The sequence below is a fragment of the Callionymus lyra genome, chromosome 15 (genome assembly GCF_982586985.1).
Source record: "Callionymus lyra chromosome 15, fCalLyr1.hap1.1, whole genome shotgun sequence".
NCBI lineage: Eukaryota > Metazoa > Chordata > Actinopteri > Syngnathiformes > Callionymidae > Callionymus > Callionymus lyra.
The window spans coordinates 16,547,178-16,568,022 of NC_141832.1; the positions used below are offsets into that span (position 1 = coordinate 16,547,178).

General features: G+C 40.4%; 1 protein-coding gene across 4 annotated transcripts in view; it reads left to right on the plus strand.

The window, feature by feature from the left end:
- The window catches only part of bahcc1a (BAH domain and coiled-coil containing 1a), an 80,983-nt gene that overhangs the window by 55,785 nt on the left and 4,353 nt on the right, over positions 1-20,845 (plus strand). For 2 of the 4 annotated variants that reach the window (XM_087810183.1, XM_087810184.1), the window contains exons 11-25: positions 2,559-3,437; positions 6,994-7,163; positions 7,229-7,365; positions 7,470-7,580; positions 12,864-12,954; positions 13,994-14,201; positions 14,268-14,441; positions 15,788-15,952; positions 16,025-16,296; positions 17,548-17,674; positions 17,751-17,865; positions 17,972-18,047; positions 20,337-20,445; positions 20,516-20,632; positions 20,693-20,824. In XM_087810183.1, the coding sequence (XP_087666309.1) occupies positions 2,559-3,437; positions 6,994-7,163; positions 7,229-7,365; positions 7,470-7,580; positions 12,864-12,954; positions 13,994-14,201; positions 14,268-14,441; positions 15,788-15,952; positions 16,025-16,296; positions 17,548-17,674; positions 17,751-17,865; positions 17,972-18,047; positions 20,337-20,445; positions 20,516-20,632; positions 20,693-20,824 (2,883 nt within the window). The remainder of the gene's footprint in view (positions 1-2,558; positions 3,438-6,993; positions 7,164-7,228; positions 7,366-7,469; positions 7,581-12,863; positions 12,955-13,993; positions 14,202-14,267; positions 14,442-15,787; positions 15,953-16,024; positions 16,297-17,547; positions 17,675-17,750; positions 17,866-17,971; positions 18,048-20,336; positions 20,446-20,515; positions 20,633-20,692; positions 20,825-20,845) is intronic. The other 2 variants (XM_087810185.1, XM_087810186.1) reach the window with 2 other exon arrangements.

Sequence of the window (20,845 nt, forward strand, 5' to 3'; positions counted from 1 at the left end):
GGGATGAGCAATTACATATTCTCAGGGGCAACATAAAATACTTTTAAAGGGGCCGTCAAGCCCAAGAAAAAGAAGGGATAAAATCTTTAATAAAATAATGAAAGGACTTTCTTTAAACTCTTTATTCTTAAATGGATGTTTATTTTATTTGATATTATAAGTGTATTTAAAATAAAAGCAAAATATTTATATATTTTTTAAAGCATTTATTGGCCAATACGTATCACGATACTGGGACATTGATACGATATTTTGTGATACTGTAGTAACAAGGACATATGTGTAGTATTGTCGAGTACTTGACCCTGGTGTTGAAAATTTACAGACCACATGACTCTTGACAAATTCGTTACTGCTTTCATTTGTTTTGAAACCAAAATATGTCCAAACATCAGCTTAAAAAGCCGCTGGAGTCGACTGTATCCTCTCATCCTCAGTCCTTCTCGAAAGATTCCATCGCTCCTTTTGCTGGGGTGGATGTAATGACTGCTGCCATCTAGTGGTCAGAAGTTTAATTGCAACACTTAAATGAACAAATGCTGTTAAATTTGCACGTGAATTTTAAATCAATAAATCGAATTACTTCACTTTAATAATTTAAGTATAAACCATTAAAGTACTATGGTTTAAAATATATATATTTAATTATATATTTGGAACAGAAAAAAAGGGGGGGTGGGAGTTAAATGTATTTTATTTTTTTTATCAACACCGGTTTGCGAAAAAAAAAATGTTGCGAAATATCACTGTATCGATATTATCTAACACCCCTTCTACATGCTAGCCTAAGAAGGGGGGACACAGGGGACCCCCGGGCTGAGCTTTGCCCAGGTCTGTATTAGGGGGCAAGACATTTCCAGACGCTATCAAGAGAAAAATGTAATTCTCGAGTCTGGATTTTTTTTATTTTTTTACGTCGGATAGAAATCTCACTGACTGTCAATAAGCGGCCTGCTGGTGGGCTGCTAATTCGGGTGGGTGGCTCTGTTGGCTGAAGCCCCCCTGATTAACTGAGCAGATCAAAGCTGGCTGCTGGCTGAGCGGGGGCTTTCCACAACTGTTACCTCGGTAATCACAGAGAGACACCTCAATTCAACCTCCTCCCCCCGTCCTCCCCCATCTGCCCACCGACCCCGCAGTCTCTTCATCATCATTACCGACGCGCTAACGGTCGCTCCCGGAGTAGAGTCAACTATTTTCATAAAAATGAAGGAGCACTTCAAGCCCACATTTCACCGCCTCAGAAGTGTCTGCGCCTGCTTCCCTTTCCTGTTTTTTAAGCCCTTATGAACTTCAAGGTAACGAGGGAGTGACTCTCGGAACGACCCGGAGCGTTCAGCCGTATTCCCGGCAGACACTTTCAAGTTTATTTCCTGAAGATAAATGTAGATTTTTAACCTTAAAATGTAAATGTACAAACGAGTTATCGTGTGTAAATAAGTCAATTAAACACGTAGTCATTGATCATGACTTATAGTGTCGATCGAAAAATCTTTTAAAGCGTTGTTTACGATCTGTTTCCTACTTCCTGTTTGGATGAACGCTTTATCTCGTAACACACAGGAAGTAGCTTGAAGCGATCGTGCTCTCTTGAAAAACATTAATTCATGTTTCAAAAGAAAAGAGAGAAACTATTCAGCATAACGCACAATATACAATGCAACCTTAAATTGCTTCAATTTTCAAGTGTCGGTTACATTTTGTAACCTACTTCCGTTTTCATTGATTGAAGGAACAAGAATCAGCGCTTTTCCAGACGAGGGTCACAATCGCTTAAACAATCAAAACAATACTCAATAAAATATATACTTTTAAGTAGTAATCATCTGTAGTTATCGATAAAAATAAATAAGGAAAAACATTTTTATTGAACATTTACTTTCGCACATTGCGCAATGTCGACTTAAATTGCTATATGTTTACGCTGTATGTAACACTACTTCCTGTTCCAAACTTTCTGTTTGGGAACTGCTTGATTTGTCAACTCGCCTAAACACAAAGTAACACGAAAATAAACATATATCCAAAAAGAGTTTATTCATTTAATTGAATCAAAATGATCTCCACTGATAAAAAACAATATATATATTTAAAAATAAACAATATGCTTTAGCCAATCACGTTGTGTTCCTCCTGTGTTTGTCTTATGTGTCTTGACCTTTTAAGTATATATTTTATTGGGTATTGTTTTGATTGTTTAAGCGGCTTGTGACCCTGGTCTAGAAAAGCGCTATACAAATATTACTTACTTACTTACTATATAGTTATAAATGTGTTACATTCATTAAGCTTTCAAAATAAATGATACATTTTGTTGATGGCAATGTTTCGTGTATAGTAAAAAATGAATTAATGTTTAATTTAAACAATTAATAACAAATAAAAAAATTAAAAAAAAATTGGTAAATGCACTTAAAATCGTCTCCCCCTGCTGTTGGTTTAAGGTATAGTCCATAATAAACATGGTCATAAAAGCGTGTTTGTTTTTTCAGAATGCCAGGAGATCAAAATGCAACAGATTTGCTTCAACACCTTTTCTTTTCCCTCCTTCTCTCCAGACCTGCCCCCGGAATACACCTATCCCACGATTCCAATTGGCTACAGGAGTGGAACCACCTCACAGGATGTTCAGTTGGCAGAGCCGGCCGCTCTGGAAGCGGTCCAGGTGGAACCAGCCGAGCGTGCTCCCCAGACCGTCCCGGGCCTACAGGAGGAGCTGGACTGCCAGGCCGTGGTCAGGCCCCTCCAGGAGACCCTTTCACCCCAGGATGCGGAGCAGAGAGCGGAGAAGAGCGTGGACGACGTCGTCCTGGAGCAGCAGAAGGAGGAAGTGAGCGGCTATGGGCCGGTACAGAACCAGGGGGCCGCCGAAGAGGAGGTGCTGGTCTGCCCCCCTGCCGACAGCCCCGTGTGCGAGGCCGCTTCCTGCCCGGTGTCCCTTTCAACACCTCAAAGGCCAGAGTCTGTCATCACCCTGGAGGAGGAGGAGGATGAGGCGGCGGGTGAGAAGAGCCAGGTGGAGCTCGCCCAAAAGGTCGAGCAGGAACCGGCGTTGGCCGCCGTCGTCATCCCGCTTGACCCCGCGCCCCCGGAGACACGACCCTCGTCGCCACGGGAGGAACCGACCGGCGCAGAGCCTCACGGAAACAAGATGACCCCCGACGACGCCCCGGTGGAGTCGCCGCACCTCCCCCCCTCGTCCGGCCTGAGCCAGGCCGGCGTGCCCGAGAGAAAACCTCTGGTGCCGTGCTACTGGAGCCTGGAGCTGCTGATCGCGGCGGCCTTCTGCACAGATGTTCCCCCGTTCCCCCTGTACCCCCACAGCGCGCCGTCAGTGACGCCCTCCCCGCCCAACCCCCACCAGGGCATGGAGCTCCTGAGCGAGCTGGCGGATTTGGAGATACAGCAGCTGAGGCACGATGTCGGGGAGACGAAAGGTGAGATGTCATGAAGCATTGAGACGTAACCACGGCGACGCATATTAAAGCTGTACGAGGGCAGGATTCTGACAGAGAACTCTGGGCCTCTGAAGTCAAGCTGCTGCCCTGCGACCAAAAACTTTTAGACCAGGGTTGGGAAATGTAATTTCCTCTGGGGTCACCGGGCCAAAACATGAGGCAAATTAAGAATTTAATATAAAATAAATTATATAAAGGACGTTCTAAAACAAGATTTAGTCTTAATATGATTGTATATTGTTTCATTTTTTTTATAAAATATTCTAAATGTGAAACATATATAATAAAAGATTCTAAAGATAAAAAACATGCATTTAAAATAAAATAAAATAAACATGTTAATATACCATAAAATAAAATAGTGTGATATTCCATTTCATATAAAAAGAATTTCATGTCAAAACACTCAAATAAGGATAAATAAAAGACAGATGAGTAAAAAAGCAAAGATCTTTAACAGGTTATATGACAAGTTGAACTAGTTAGAAAATTGTTAGATCACCATCAGAAACATGCCTAACTAGTACTTTGCCAGGGTCATGGACATTGTTGTTTGGTTAAGAAGCTCTAAGATGCGTTAGCAATTGTTTTCTAAGTAAAAATGACGCATAATGGTAAAGAAATTTAGTTAAAGAAAAACACATTATTAGAAAACCTTTAAAAATAAGATCTAAATTCACAGAGCTGCTATATGCTAACGTTAGCATTTTGGATATAAACAGAACAATATCACACTTCCTGTTTGAGTAGGGCCCGTTCAGTAGGGTTGTGTATTGGCAAGAATCATATCACGATACAGGGGCAACGATACGATATATCATGATACTCTAGTAACAAGGATATATTTGTAGTATTGTCGAGTACTTGACTCTGGTGTTGCAGAATTTACAGACCACAGGACTCTTGACGAAGTCGTAACTGTGTTCATTTGTTTTCAAACCATAATATGTCCAAAAATCAGCTCTCAAAGCTGCTGGAGTCGACTGTATCCTCTCGTCCTTAGTCTTTGCCAGGATCTTACAGGATTTCATTGTTCCTTAAGCTGCGCCGGACATAACAACTGTGGTAGCAGCCGGAAGTGTAATTGCAACACCAAAATGAACAAACCCTGTGAATATTTGCACTTTGATTGCAAATTTAAAAACAGAATTATTTTATGTTAAACACTTTATTGAAATACAAACCATAATAACTACAAATATATACATAGTTTGAAATTTAAAAATATATAAACCTTATTTATAAAGTTCTATTTAATATCGATATGGTATCGTGGCGAAATTATGGCGACATTTAAGAGGATTTATTGTTTGAATTTGAGTCACTCAGTTGTAAGTAAAAAGGAATTTAAAGTAACAGAGTTCCTGTTTGCATTATTTAAAATGCTTTGAATGAAGGAAACTCTGCACTGAAACAATAACTCCAGATGTTCGCCCAGTGTTAGCATTCATCTCTCAAACCGCGGTGTAAAATCCACATAAAACGGACTCGTCCACCTTTTATCTCTCCGTCCACCGAGACCCCGGCCCCGGCCTCCCTCCAGGGCCCTCGGCTGCTCCTCGCTTCCTCCTCGAGGAAACTTCCCCGCCTCAGGTGGATTCTAACATCTCCCTGGAGAAGCCTCCGACTCTGTGCGGCGCTAAACACGCTTTTGTTTCCTAAATGGCTCGTGATACAAAGACCTCTGGAGGGATGAGGAGGAGGAGGAGGAGGAGGAGCCTTCTCTCTTTCGCTCATCCATCCTTCTTGTTCAACGCAAACATGTTAAAAAACACACCAGTAAACAAAGTTAGTGTGTGATCAACAATGTTGTGAAGCTAATTAGAGCCCATTGTTATAAAGTGCCTTTAAATGCACGTGCGGCTTTATTTCATGTTTTTGGCGTTCACCGCCAAAATCTCCCAGAAGAGGCGTCTGATACAAAAAAAAAGAAAAGAAGATGAATTACTGATTCAGTGATGTTTGTTGCCGGGATGCAAAATAGTTGACAGCTCCAGGAAGCGACACAATCGCGGGAAACAAAACAAGAGCGATGATTATTATTTATGAACGCATGTAAGGATGTGACACTTTGTCGCTCTTCTGTCTGCGAGCTCCGCTTTCTTAGCAGTATCTCGCGGTTGCTTTAGGACTTGTTGAGTTCCTCGTTTGTACCTTAAGTTGTTTTTTTTTAAGATAAACCACACAAGGGTCCAAAAGTCCGTTGACGAAGAAAAACATGTAAATCTATCGCTAACAGGATGCCATTCAACACATTGAGAGTTACTTTAAAATGATTTGAGCCAGAAGAACATTTCTACTCGCTTAACTGCAGGGTTCTTAAAAAAAAAATCCTGGTGATGACTGAGGACGAGAGGATACAGTGGACTCCAGCAGCTTTTAAAGCTGATGTTTGGACATATTTTGGTTTCGAAACAAGTGAAAGCAGTTACGACTTCGTCAAGAGTCATGTGGTCTGTAAATTCTGCAACACGTCAAGTACTCGACAATACTACAAATATATCCTACAGTATCGCAATATATCGTATAGTTGCTCCTGTGTCGTGATACGTATCGTATCGCCAGATTATTTCCGAAACACAACCCTACTCAAAACAGGAAGTAGGATATTGTTCTGTTTATATCCAAAATGCTAACGTTAGCATACTGTATAGCACTCCTCCTCTTATTTTTAACTTTTTTTGCTAATACTGTGTTTTTATTTAACTAAATGTATTTCAATTATGTGGTGCACGTATGAATACATTTGCAGACTGCAATTGGCCCCCGAACCTCGATTTATCACTTAATGCAAACTAGTATGTATGAGAATGTATGGCCCGAGGGCCACATGCAGCCCTCAAACTGTATTCATTTGGTTAAAGATCAAGTATTAAATGTTTCCGATGTTTTTTTGTTTTTTTTAACTTTTCTTGTCTTTCTTTCATTTGTTTTTTTTGGGGGATTGTTTTTGGAAAATATAGTATCTTTATATCATATCTGTAAGTGAAATATTACACAATAACTTTTATTTTTTAGCTTTATTTATTATTATTTATTTTATTTTATTTACACTTCATCATTTGTGTTCGATTTTTTTGTATATATGCAACAAAATAACATATTATTTTATGTACATATTATTTTTAATGTTGAGTTTTCCCATCATATTCTATATCATTCTATTCTTCCCTTCTTTCTTTTGCCTTGATGGCCCCTATAATGTGACCCCAATAGAAATCTAACTGCCAACCCCTGCCATAATAAATCATAATATTATATAATAATACTTTTTAAAAGAGTTTATTCAATCAGTTTATGCTTAAGACGTTTTTATTTTTTCAGGCTTTTCCTTGATTTTCTGGAACTCCTGTTGTGTTCTCAGTTTTATCTTGACCTTTAAAGTATATATTTTATTGAATATTGTTTTGATTGTTTAAGCGCTTTGTGACCCTGGTCTGGAAAAGCACTATACAAATAAAAATTACTTACTTACTTACTTAAGGTCCCACATTTTTTACGCCACTATGTTTTCATTTTGAATCTTCTCTCACAGAGGAGGACAAGCTGATGTTCGGCCTCCAGAGTCTGGCGACCCTGGCGACGGCGCGGGCGCTGGAGTCCGGGTCGCTGGACGACACCGGGTCAGGTCTGGGTCATCGGAACCCGCCTCGCAAAACCCTGAATCTACGCCGGAAATGCAGCTGGACCCCTCGCAACGAACCGGTGAGACGCCAACCTGATGCTAGGTGGTAAGATTTGACGTCTGCTGACGCGTGATGGTGCTTCAGGTGTGTCCCGCCAAAGGAGGCATGGAAACTATGGAGGGTCCGGAGCTGGCCATGAGGGTGAAGCTGGCCGACATACAGCGCCGCTACAAAGAGAAGCAGAGGGAGTTGGCCAAGCTGCAGAGGAAACACGATCATCAGTGAGTGCTTTTTTTTTTTTTTTTTCAAAGCATCCTGGCCACGGATGAAACCTGGTGATGAGCGTCCCAGTGTTGATCTGTTTTTTTTTTTAATGTCCACGCAGAAAAGAGGAAACGCCTCGAAGCCCGGCTAGACGGGGGCCCGGGCGGCCGAGGAAGAGGAAGCCCACCCTGAGTACTCCGGTGTCGTCGTCGGAGGGCCAGAGGAAAGTCAAGTAAGAGTCCGAACTCCAGTGGACGAGATGCAGATGCATTTATCGATCACCGGGAAAAGCACTGGGACAGCACATACCTCCCCCGAGGATCTCATTAAACATGAGTGTAGGAAAAACACAACATAAATCAATAGTACTACTTCAATGATTCAATATCTTTTTTGTTTCACTGTTACTCAAAACTACTTTCTTGATCAGGAATTGTGCCTCGAAACTGTCAGATCTTAACCCGGACACAAGCTGGCATTTTTTTGATAGTTCGTAGTTGGGTGTACCACACGTTTTGTCACAAAAATTACATAAAAAGTTTCCTTTTTTCTGTAGCTCATAAAATGTCCAGACCCGCGTCAGTAACCAACCCTAAAACTTTGATTAAAACAGTATTTTGACTTATGCCGCAGCAAAAAACCTCCTTGGCAGAGGTATTAAAACAAAAACAGCATTAAATATAAAAGTATTTGTGCCAAACGATTTAAGATATCTACCTTTTGTTAATCTTTATTTGTTTATTAATTTCCTGCTACTGATAGGAAATGGTATTGTAGCATAACCCAGCTACCTAGGGCAGGAGGCACCCTGACACACAACCATTGATGCAGCCACATACACCTTAGAAATTTTCTAATAACCTCAGTATGTTTTTGCTAGTGATGTTCTGATGAAGCTTCATGAAGCAGTGTCATGTGGTTAAGAGGTCAGTAGGTGGCGACATCAGTTTAAAAAACGATGTGATGTTTCATTAGAAAAGTTGTTCAAAACAAAGGAAAATAGTGGAGAGACCGCCATCTAGTGGACTCTGAAGATAATGACACTGCTTCATGAAGCTTTACTAGAACATCACTAGTCTTGGGACTGTGTGAGGAGTACCCGGAGTAAACCCACGCAGGTGAAGAAAAACCGTAAAAAAGAATTGAATTTTAATTACTTTTTATTTAAAGAACTACTTTAATTTGTTAAAGTTATATAAAGACGCTTTGTTGTTTAAGTAACACTATATCAGAGAAGAGAACTCAGAAGATCCCTTTTTTATAAGGCAGAAACCTCGAGCAGAACCAGACTCAACAAAAGCAACAGAGGACTGTTTTCATTATCTTAAGTAAAAAACATGATTTTTGTTACATGAGGTTAGCTTGTAAACTTTTACTCTTATTCTTATCAATCCATGTATTTAATCTGGAAGATATGCTAGTGGGCGATTAGCTTGTTAGCTTAAGGTAAAAAAAATAAGAAAATTTTGTCGCTTTAATTCATTTATTTGTTTTTTAAACCTGCTTTTATCTTCCGCCTACGGACGGACAAATGTGTCCAACATAAAAATAGAAGGAAAAAAAAGTTCCGTAGACGCTCAGGACGTCTGTGTTTACTCGACACACGCCGACACCAAAGAAGCCCTCGGAGGTGTCAACTCATCTAGTTGTAAAACCTCAGTGGCATGACTGTCGTGCTCCCGCGGCTTAGTTGGACTATGTGTGGCGGGGGAGGGAAGGGGGTGCGGAGTAAGGGGGTGTAGCGGGGTTGGGGAGGGGGGGTGGTCACTGAATAGGGGATGACAAGCGAAGGATGTAATTAGAGGACTGTGAATTCTCCCGTAATCTGTCCCAGCAGCAGGAATGTGACACTCGGCTGCCACCACGGGCCGCAGAGGTCGGCGGGGGTCGGCGTGACGGAGCGATGGCCGCCGCCGCCCTCGCCGGGAACGTGAACGCGCTCGATATTCTTTTCACCAGTTCGTCGCGCCGTGACCCCAGCTGTCATTTTAGGAAGAGTGGAGTGAAGTGTCACCTACACTTAAATTTCAAGATGGTGGATTTACTTTTTATACATATATTTCACATGACCTTTGATCTTTTTTTTCTGCTGCCTCAGCAAAAATTATGTTAGCATTCACTAAAATAAGGTAAGGTAAGGTAAAACTTTATTGATTGAAAAATTGTTTTTTTCCAATAGCCACAGCAAATACAGCATTTTTTCATAAAAAATAAAGAACAAAGAGAAATAAAGAGAAATAACAAGATGATACAATCTAAGTCTAAAGATAAAGATAAAGAACATGGATCAAAATATCAATAATAATAATAATCAAATAAGTTTTATCTTGCAGCCCCTTAATATGTTCTTATTCATATATGACCATCAAAAGTAGTCTTGATTTTTAAAAACAAAAAGGATTAACACATATATATTTTAAATAATTTTAGTCATTCTACTGTGTACTTAATAATAATAATTGCTATTACTATTATTAATGCTTTAGAATCTACATTTTTTTCCTTTTTTTAAAATAAATTATGGGATCAAAATCAGATTTATTATTAACAAAACAGGAATACCTTTAACTTGAATGTCCCTTATTTCATGTTATTATATTTGATTTCACTCTATTGTATAACGTATACACAGCAAAAAAAATCTGAAAATGTATTTAAAAAAAAATCATATATTTAACTTTTTTTTTTTTTTTTAATATTATAATGAAACTTAAAACATAAAATAGTAATAATTTAAATTAATTTCCTGTCCTTAAAAAAAAAAAAAAAGCCGGCCAGATAAACAAAGTATATCTCAGCGCTAGCTTGGTTGGCTAAGCTAGCATTAGCTTACGATACATGTTAGCTCAACACTAGATTAACAATTAAAATAAGATAATTCAATTTAAAGCGTCTTTGTTCACATGGTGCGTTCAGAGCTATTCATGGTCAGGCTCCTCCTTACATCACTGATCTGATCCAGCCTTACACCCCAGCTCGGTCTCTGAGGTCTGTGGATCAGAATCTACTTATGGTTCCACTCACACGGTTCAGGACCAGAGGAGAGAAATCTTTTCAGGCTGTTGCTCCTAAGCTTTGGAACAATCTTCCTCTCTCTTTGCGCTTGATGGAGTCTACTGACTCCTTTAAGAAACATCTTAAGACGTTTCTATTTGTTCAGGCTTTTCCTTGAATTTCTCGAACTCCTGTGTTGTTCTCGGTATTATCTTGATCTTTAAAGTATGTACTGTTTTGAGTATTGTTTTGATTGTTAAAGCGCTTTGTGACCCTGGTCTCGAAAAGCGCTATATAAATAAATATTACTTACTTACTTACTTATGTTAGCTCAACACTAGATTAACAATTAAAATAAGATAATTCAATTTAAAGCGTCTTTGTTCACATGGTGCGTTCACGACCAGCCGATGCGAGTATTGTTCAACAATCCTCAGCTCTGCACTCGAGTCTTACTTGTTCTTTTTATGTTGTTTTCGAGGGGGCTAGCGGAGACTAAACAAGGGGGGAGGTTCAGAGCCCCAGTGCCTGCTGGGAAGTAAACAATGGAGTCTGAGCAGGCCCTACTGGACAAACCATGTGATGACACATGCGTTCGTTTCCTGTTTGGGGGTTTGGATTTGGAGGTCCGGCTCGGGTTTAGCCTCCAGTACTGAATCCCCATACCCCCCCCCCCCCCCCGACCCCTCACGACCTCCCCCCAGTGATTCGGGCAACGTGCCACAGAACCCACTGCCATCTGTCCCTCTTCCATGTCACCTCCGCTCTTCGTCCCCTTCCTCCACTTCCTCCTCTTCCTCCTCTTCCTCCTCTTCCTCCTCTTCCTCCTCCTCCTCTTCCTCCTCTCGCCATGCCAGTGTGGATCATAGCGCCGCAGCTGATTCTTGGTGACAATGACATTCCATATCTGAGGGTCACGGGGCCCCGACCCCTGCAGGGCTTGTTCGTGTGAATTAGGATTTATTTTTTTTAGGTGTTAAAATTTGACCTTCTTGAGTCCAGATGTTTTGCCAGGATTCTTCATCATTGTTGCCGGAAGATTGGAAGTCATTTTAAGCAAAGCTAGCATTATAGCCCTCGATTCATATTAGCTCAACAAAATCTAGAGTGAAATTAAAAAAGATAGTTTAATTTCATTATTTCTATATGCAAGCCAGAAAAAAAGAAGTATAGTTCTGTCTGTTCGCTAACTATTTTAGCTAGGTCTGCTAAGCTAGCATTAGCCCGTGATTTGTATTAGCTTAACAAAATGTAGAAGTAAAATTCAAAAAGATGTCAATTGATTTTGTACTTCATTCCGGTTTTCTAGACATAGGCCAACAAAAACAAAGTATACTTATGTGCTAATGCGCTAACTTTCATAGCTATGTAAGTTACACTAGCATTATCCAACGATTCATATTAGCTCAACAAAATCTACAGTAAAGTTCAAAAAGACAATTTAATTTTGTCTTATGGAAAACAAGTAAAATTCTATCAGTTTGCTAACTATTTTAGCTAGGTTAGCTAAGCTAGCATTAGCCCATGATTCTTATTAGCTTAACAAAATCTAGAGTACAATTCAAAAGGACGATTTAATTTTGTCTCATGGAAAAGAAGTATGATTCTGTCTGTTAGCTAACTGTTTTAGCTAGGTTTGCTAAGCTAGCATTAGCCCATGATTTGTATTAGCTTAACAAAATGAAGAGTAAAATTCAAATGGACAATTTTAATTTCTTATGTAAAAGAAGTATCATTTTGTCTGTTCGCTAACTATTTTAGCTGGGTTTGCTAAGCTAGATTCTATTAGCTTCTATTCTATTCTAAGCATGATTCGTATTAGCTTAATAAAATGTAGAGTAAAATTCAAAATGATGAATTGATAGCATCATGTCGTGTTTGTTATCGTAATGCCTTCACGACCAGCTGATGTGTTCAGTGTGCAACAATCCTCTGCGCTCGTAATTAGTTTTTTTTCGTGTTGTTTTCCGGGAGCTAGCGCCCGCGGTCTTTTGTGGCTTCGCGCTGTGGCTTTGATTTCCGGGGCAAAGGCAGCGTTGGGAACCAAAGACAAGGATCTGCGATCTACGCTAATCGATTCTGTTTAATTAGTCCTGAACACACAAGCATCGCGTTGGAATGTTTGTCATTTTGCGAGACGCCACGGTTTTCAATATCTTGTTAAATAAACGACAAAATGCAGCGGATTATGAAAGTGTTCTTCATGCACTTCACCCAAGAAGTTAATCTTTCGTTTGGGAACGCTGTTTTGGATTCCGGGCAGACGTCCAGAGGGAAATTTCGAAGGGAATCGTGCAGGATGGCGTAGACGGTGTGAACTGGAGAGCAGTGATATTTACTGAAAACAAAGGCGAACATCTGAATACCAGCGCTTTCATGTGTTTCTGCTTTTTTTTTTTCCTGGCGGCTGCACACATCAGATAAAACGCTGTCAACATGCGCTCGGCGCCTGTTTTTGATCGACCATCAAAGCACTTCGTCAGGTGCGCGACTGACCGGACGACCTCTTGTGCGTCCACAGGTCGCTGGTGACCTCGGATGAACTCGGAGACAACCAGAGGCGGAAGAAGAAGCTGTCCAGTCGAGGTCTGGAGCGGCTCAGCAGCTCACAGGTCAGAGGCAAACCAGCAGGTTTAGCTACAGGCTAGTTAGCATTGAAGTTGCTAACGACTTTATTATTATTGTTAGTGTGTTTTACAAAAGTTTAGTTTGTGTTTGTGAATTTAAACTTTCTCTGTTTTATAGTCTGTACGTGAAAGTTATGAAATTATTCTAAATTGAGGTTGATAATATTGGATAAAAATATTAGATATAATAATAAAATGTAAAAATGTTAACATTGTTGTCCTTTATCTCAGGATTTTCATGATCTTGTTGAAAATCATTATCAGAGTTATTTCGATTTATATTCAAATCTAAGTCTATTTAAAACCATTCTTTCATTTTACAAGTTTGACTTTTTAACTTAATAGAACACTAATCTTTAAAAAAAAAAAAAAGTAAACTAGTTCTAATATTATAGTATTTTTATTATAGTTTTTGTGTTGTCATGTTATGAGATTTTAATAACTTTTATTCATAAAAATATTATTCTAGTCCAAACATGAATATTAACATGTTTATTCAGTATTTTAGTCGCATTGGAGCCTGTTTTAGGCTGTAGGAAAATATTGTTTAGTCAAAATTTAGTTAGTTCAGTTACATAATACTGAACTAACAAATGTGGACAAAAATGGTCTGATACCTTTAAATTGTTTTGTTTATTCTCACATTGTATGTGAAATTTAAAGTGTGTTTTAATGGTTTTGCTCATCTTTATGATAATTTTAATTGAACCAAAAATAATTTAAAGCATTCTGTGTGAAATTTACATCAAAAGCAGTTTTCCCCCCAAATAAGTGTGTTTTCTTTTCATTTACCCTTGTGTTAACTCAGGGTCAAGGTGCCCCGAAATCCCGGGCTTCCATAAATACATATGTAGTGGTGAAGGTCATTCATCTTGACCCAGAGACAACACAAGGGATACCACAAAAACATTTGTTTTCAGGCCTCTGGGTCAACTTGACCCCAAGATAACACAAGGTTTAAGAAGAGCTGTAAAGCTTAGGGACTAAAAATACATTCTTTAAAAAAAAAAAAATCATGTTGCAGATCAAGAGCTGCAGGAAAAGTGGTCTTCACGGCGACCTCGGCTCCAAACTGAGCAGCGACGTGCAGCTGAAGCAGAAGAACCAGAGCAAGAAGGGTCTGGACTGCAGGGAGAAGGAGGCTTCACCCCCAAACCCCAAGAATGGACACAAAGCTCAGCGATCGGCCAAAGTGGAGAGCAGACGAGAGTCCAGTGGACAGAGCGACACAGGTAGAGAAGCAAACACTCCGGGCCGAGGAGATGGTTCCGGGGTTGACGCCAGTGAACTCTTCTCAGCAGCCAGCGTGGACAGTGGTCCTCAGGAGAGCTGGACGGGACAGATGCACGACGGGCGTAAGAAGGAAGGCGTCGCCCCCTCGAGAGATTCTTCTGGTGCCAGCAAGCCGAGAGCAAAGGTCATGCGGGGTCAGAGGCAGAGGGGAGACACTGACACCGACTCCTCGGATCAGGGTGAGAATCACATAAAGATTTATTTTAATGAGACACAAACTATTGGCCTTTAAACTCCTTTTCACGAAAAAAAACAACTCTTTCTTTTCTTTTGGACTGAAACTAACATATGGGTCAAGAAGAAATAGAAAATATATCTTTAACCAAATATTCGATTGAGCTTTTCCTTCAAATGAACATAAAATAAATAAATAAATATACATAAAAATAGATCAATAAAATAGTATTATGCAGGTATCTGTGTAGAATATCGAAAACGTATCACAATGTTGTGATATCGTGATAGTATCGGCAAGAAACATGATATGTATCACGATACAGGGGCATCAATACGATAAATTGCGATACTGTAGGAACAAGGATATATTTGTAGTATTGTCGAGTACTTGACTCTGGTGTTGCAGAATTTACAGACCACATGACTCTTGACAAAGTCGTAACTAATTTAATTTATTTTTAAACCAACATGTGTCCAAACATCAGCTTCAAAAACTGCTTGAGTCCACTGTATCCTCCCGTCCTCAGTCATCACCAGAATATTGCAGTATTTCGTTGTTCCTTTAGCTGCGGAGGACGTAATGACTGCGGCCAGAAGTTTAATTCTAACACAAAACAATGACCAAACGTTGTGAATATTTGCAGGTTATTTTTAAATTAAAAAAAACATTTTTATTTTATACACAGTTTATTCAAATATAAATCATAAAAGTACTATGATAAAACAATATGTGAGTGTTTTTTTCTCAACCAAATATTTTCTTTTAATTATGATGCCAAACTGGTAGGTAAAACAACAAAAAAGTAAATTGTCTTCTTTTAATTTAAGATAATTGTAACTTGTATCTATGGTAGTTTAAAAATACGGGTCGGTAACATTCCTGCTTTGGTGGAAAAATCTGGCAACACTTTACCATTGTCATTTAAATTCAGTGACAGACTTAGTGTTTGGTTTGGGGGAAAAAAAGTCCATAACGGCCAATTATGAAGGTGTGTGTGGACACTTGGCAAGTCAGAGCTCCACTTTTAAAACCCATATCCATGTGTGGACACTTGGCTCTGAAGGGGGCTGACAGCCCCGGGGACCGCCGGACCGGGTCAAAGAGCCAAGTGACAAACACGGGGTCGCCCCTGCACGCGGGTTCACAACCAGGAAATACCATCAAGGCGAAGCACCCAATTCATCACGGGAAACGAACAGTTGAACTATTTACTGGCCGGACTAATGAAGTGTCTATGAGATGATGGAGAGGAGTGAAGGGGCTTCATGGGCTGCTAATGACTTCCAAAGATGGATTTGCTGCAGAAGTTCACCAAACTTTTTTTTTTTTTCTCCTCCCCCTTCAAAGAAGACGACAGCTACGATACGGACGAAGGTCACGAGTTTCGAACCCAGGCCCCCAGAGACGTACCTTCCAGCTCCTCGCTGACCCAGGGCCCGAGTCCGTCTTTCATCGTGAAGCTGGAGGCCAACCAGAAAGCCAGGAACAAGAAGCAGAGGCAGGAACTCTACGGTAAGATGGCGGATCACTCGACGGGATCTGGTTTTTGGGTTCAATCGCCTTTAAACTCTAATTCCTACACAGGCTCCCACAGTCTGTCTGGGGCGGAGGGCGACGTCAAGGTGAGGAAGAAGACCCCGTCCAGGCCGGGAATGTCCGCCGTCAAGCGCGACCACACGCAGGACGGGGTCGGCAGGTCGGGGGCGCAGAGGCCCAAGGAGCCTCGCTGGGGGAGCTTCGGCAGCCGAGGCAACAGGTTCAGGAGGAACACGGGACTGGCTACGTTTCCAACCACCAGCGAGAGGCTGAAGAGGGCGACGCGCAAGAGCACCATGTTGAGGGGTGCGATTAACAAGGTCAGTGGAAAATATAAAAGTCAAACATTCCAAACTACTGTTGTCCCTGTGGTTCCTTTTATTAGCATGCTAGCTTTAGCGCAAGGTCTTTTTAGCGCAATTATTCAAAAATTTAGAAAGGAATTTCTATGACGTTTTTAGGAAATGTTGTTATATGGATAAAGAACATATGATTCAATTCTGGCCGTTTTCCAAACTATCATTTGGATCCACGATTAAGATGTGTCACTCTCCGTGGTGCAGAAGAGCTGTTCTAGCTACAGTTAACAGCAGCACCATCGAGCTCACAGCCATGAACGACATTTCAAATTCTAAATCCTTGTGTTTTCTCTGGGTCAAGGTGACCCGAAGGTCTGAAAACAAATGGGTTTGTGGTATCGCTTGTGTTTTCCTCTGGGTCAAGTTGACCCTGAAGGTCTGAAAACAAATGGGTTTGTGGTATCGCTTGTGTTGTCTCTGGGTCAAGGTGAACAACCTCCACCACTGCATATGTATTCATGGAAACCAGGGAGGTTGTTCACCTTGACCCAGAGACAACACAAGGGATACCACAAACCCATTTGTTTTCAGACCTTCAGGGTCAACTTGACCCAGAGGAAAACACAAGCGATACCACAAACCCATTTGTTTTCAGACCTTCGGGTCACCTTGACCCAGAGGAAAACACAAGTGATACCACAAACCCATATGTTTTCACAAATACATTTTTTTGGGGGTTAAAAATGTATGAAATTATATTCATTATTAAATCAAAAGCAAAAATATTTGATGAAATTTATCGGAATAATATTTGGATAAGTTAATTAACTTAATCGCGTAATTAATCGATTTGTTTGGGATGCTGTGTCCTTGTGTAAGAAACCCTGATAAAAATGTATCGTGGTACAAATGAAAATTTGGATAATAAAAAAACATTGGTTGATTCGAGATTTTGTACAATATTATTAAATATTAAACTTGGTTAAAGTATAAAAAATATTTTAAAGCCAAAAAATTATCTTCACTATTGTTGTTTTTTGCATCATATTGTAACATTATAATTTTGTTTATTTGATTAGTTTTAAAATGTTTTATTCTAATTAAGTTTCCATTGACTAAGAGTTAGAACTATTTACTGAAGTATATTTTGAATATTCTGTCCAGTTCGAGTTGATTTTAAGTGATGTTATCCTGTCTTTACTTGTGTGTCGGTGAAGAAGGAGAAGATAAATATATAATAATCAATTGTCAATCTTCTTTAAACTCCTGCAGCCAAAGGGACGAGCGGTGAGTCGTCTTCTCGAGAGCTTCGCCGCCGACGAGGGGTTTCGTATGGACGGCAGCAGCTTCTCCGATGAAGAGGAGGACAACACTCGTTTGTGCAATAAAGGACAAGAGGGTCAGTCGTGATGTTCAAAACCTTAGAAAACGTCAAAACAAGAGGCTGGATGTGGATGTTTAATTTTTTTTCGCAGTTCCTAATTGTGTCCTGACCAAAGAGCTCGTAACGGACGGACTGAAGGTTCTGATCTCGAAGGATGACGAGCTGATGTACGCGGCGAGGGTCCACACTCTGGAGGTCCCCGACATGTAAGCGACAACGAAAATGTTTCTCTTGCTTAAAAAGCTCCACGGTTTTTGTTCTCTGATCTGAAAAATCTTTTTTTTCTTTCCTCCCTCCTTGTTTTCTCTGTAGCTTCAGCCTCAGTATTGATGGAGAACGAGGAAACCGCCCAAAAATCTATTCACTGGAGCAACTGCTGCAGGAAGCTGTGAGTTCACTTCACTGCACTTAAACAATGTCTGTTCGAAAATCTTTCACTGTGTCTCTGGAGGCAAACACTTGGTTTGTTTCCCATTGGATGAGTTTTAACACTGAAGGTACATTTATTGCGACAAGGAAGGTCTGGGGGCCGTTTGTGGCCCTCGATTTATTGGGTACCATCGATATTTAATACTCACTATTTTAGTCTTATCCTCACATTCAGTCTGAATAGAATTTCGACAAAGTAAACAAACTATAAGTTTAATCTTATCCTATTTTCAAAGATGAATTTATGCAATTCAACTCAAGTACTGTGGGTTTTTTTAGTGTCTTCATAGTGTCTGTTTAAGACATAAGGGAGCTTGATTTCTCCACCACAGCAGCAGATATAATCTCAAGCAAAATCTCTAGAGTCCAATTTTTTATATATATATTTTTCCTTTGTTTTAAACAACTGTTCTAATGAAACATCATACATCATTTTTTTAAACTGATGGTGCCACCTACTGACCTCTAAACAACATGACACTGTTTCATGAAGCTTCATCGTCACTACTTCTGACCAAGTTGATGTGAGATGATAGGTGCTAGAGCTATTTCACATCTGCAGTTTTAACGGAGACCCCACAAAAATGTTCTCTGAACAAAGAGCTTTTCTTCAGGTGTTAAAGAAGAGCGTGAATTTCCCCCTTTCTCAAACCACACTTGCCATTTCTACCCTTTATTGAGCTAATTATGGTTTATATTCATAGTTATTATGATAATAAACTTTGGTCCTTTGTGCTAAAAACCAGCCAACACACAATAAAAAACAATCAGAAGATACATTTCCGGGTTTCAACCTTGTCATCTTTTACTATCATACTCTTTACTGTTTATTATTTTGCCTATGCCTTTGATCTATTGATCGTATATTAATTATTAAATTACAGATCATTTAAGATGTCAAGTTTAAGATGCGATAAGTCAACTCTCTCCCTGAGTAACGATCAATGACCTCCATTGATCTTTTCTAGAGGATGTAGACTATTAATTTACACAATATGTTAACAATAGAATCATGACTTCTGAAGAAATTGATAATTAAAAGCTAATTTAGCAACGTCGCGTTCTTGACAAATCGACAATTATCCCAAGTTACCGATCAATGACCGCCTCGGATCTCTAGAAGATATCGTCTACTATCCCACAAAATATCATCGTGACATTTCAATGTAGTATCTTCGTGCAATGAATAATGAAATAATCAGATTTTAATCATATGGTATCGTGAGAGATGACATGTTTATGATCATATAACTGATGTGGAGGTGAAGTCAACAGTATAAGGTATCAATCAACATTTAAAAAAAAGTCCTATTTTTAGCATAAAGTCAAGTAAAATATCCATCTTATGAAGCAAAAAATTGTGCCTCGAGTATGAGACTTGCTCACATTTAGTTTCCGCTTTCAAAAACAACACCCTTTCTTAGGAGATGATCCCTTTAGGACAAATAATCTTTGCCACCCACTGATCTGGGTTCTGAACAAAAAATGGGATTTCATTGGTGACTCCTGAAGAAAGTCTGGCATCTCATTTGGTTAGAGGACGTCAATCCAACCAGATAACTGGGTCACCAAAAACTCCCGCTGAGAGGAGCGTCGTGGCAGCTGCCAAAGAACGTGTCACAACAAAGCAGTTCATCTCCCGTCATATTTTTAAAAGATGAATTATCGTTTTACAATTTGTTTCCTGGTTCTCCGTCCGACCGCACCCTTGGCTTGGAAACGTCTCTGATATTGACGCGCATTTGGATGAAACCGGTGAAATGTTTGCAGGGTAAACAAAATCTAGATGAAGGATGAAGGATTTCAAAAGCCAAGTTGGTTACATCAGTCACATGAGGGTCCGTAAACCCACACCAGGGCTTCTCGATCATCCACGCTCACAATCGCATCCACACCTCAATCAAAAGGGACCCTCGCCATGGCAACAGTGAATTAAAGCGCTTGAAAGAGCCCCCAGTGAGCGGCGGATGCTAGGTCTGCCGGCATTGTTGAGGGGGGAGGATCTGGCAACCTGCAATCACAGACTGGCTATTCAGTCCATCCTTAGTATTAGTCAGCAAGTCAGGATTTACTGCATCATGGCTTCCGCTCCTTTCAGCCCTGACTGGCACGTTGGCATGAGATAAGTGCCGCTTGGAAACGTGGCACCGTGGCTGCCTGTGTAGAATTACTCTCACAATACGTGTGTGTGTGTTGGCTTTGTGCGTCCGGTAATGAATCTTAATTACGTTTTTGGTGTGACTTTCAGGTCTTGGATGTTCGTCCAGATTCCGAGGCTTTGCTTCATGAGGGTACCAGGGTGTGCGCCTACTGGAGCGAGCGCTCACGCTGCTTGTACCCGGGCAACGTCCGAAGAGGTGAGACGACGCCTGAGGCGGCTTTAGGTCAAACATTTGGCCATAACTTGGAGTGTATTTCTTCTTAAAGGTGGCACAACTGATGAAAGCAAACAAACCGGAGTAATGGTGGAGTTCGACGACGGAGACAGGGGGAAGATTTCGCTTCCAAATATCCGCCTCTTACCTCCCGGATACCAGGTTCAATGTAGGTGTCCTCGTCATCGTCAGTTGGGTAAAGAAAGGCTTCTAACCTTCTACTCTTTAGGTTGCTTCCCATCGCCGACTCCGACGACGCCGACACAGAAAGGCTCCAATCAGGAACGCAGTCCTGTCGGCGACAGAATTAAGTCTTCGAGTACGAAAACCAACCAACAAGTGCTACACAAAAGAAGACCAGGTATGCCTCAAATAGACGTCC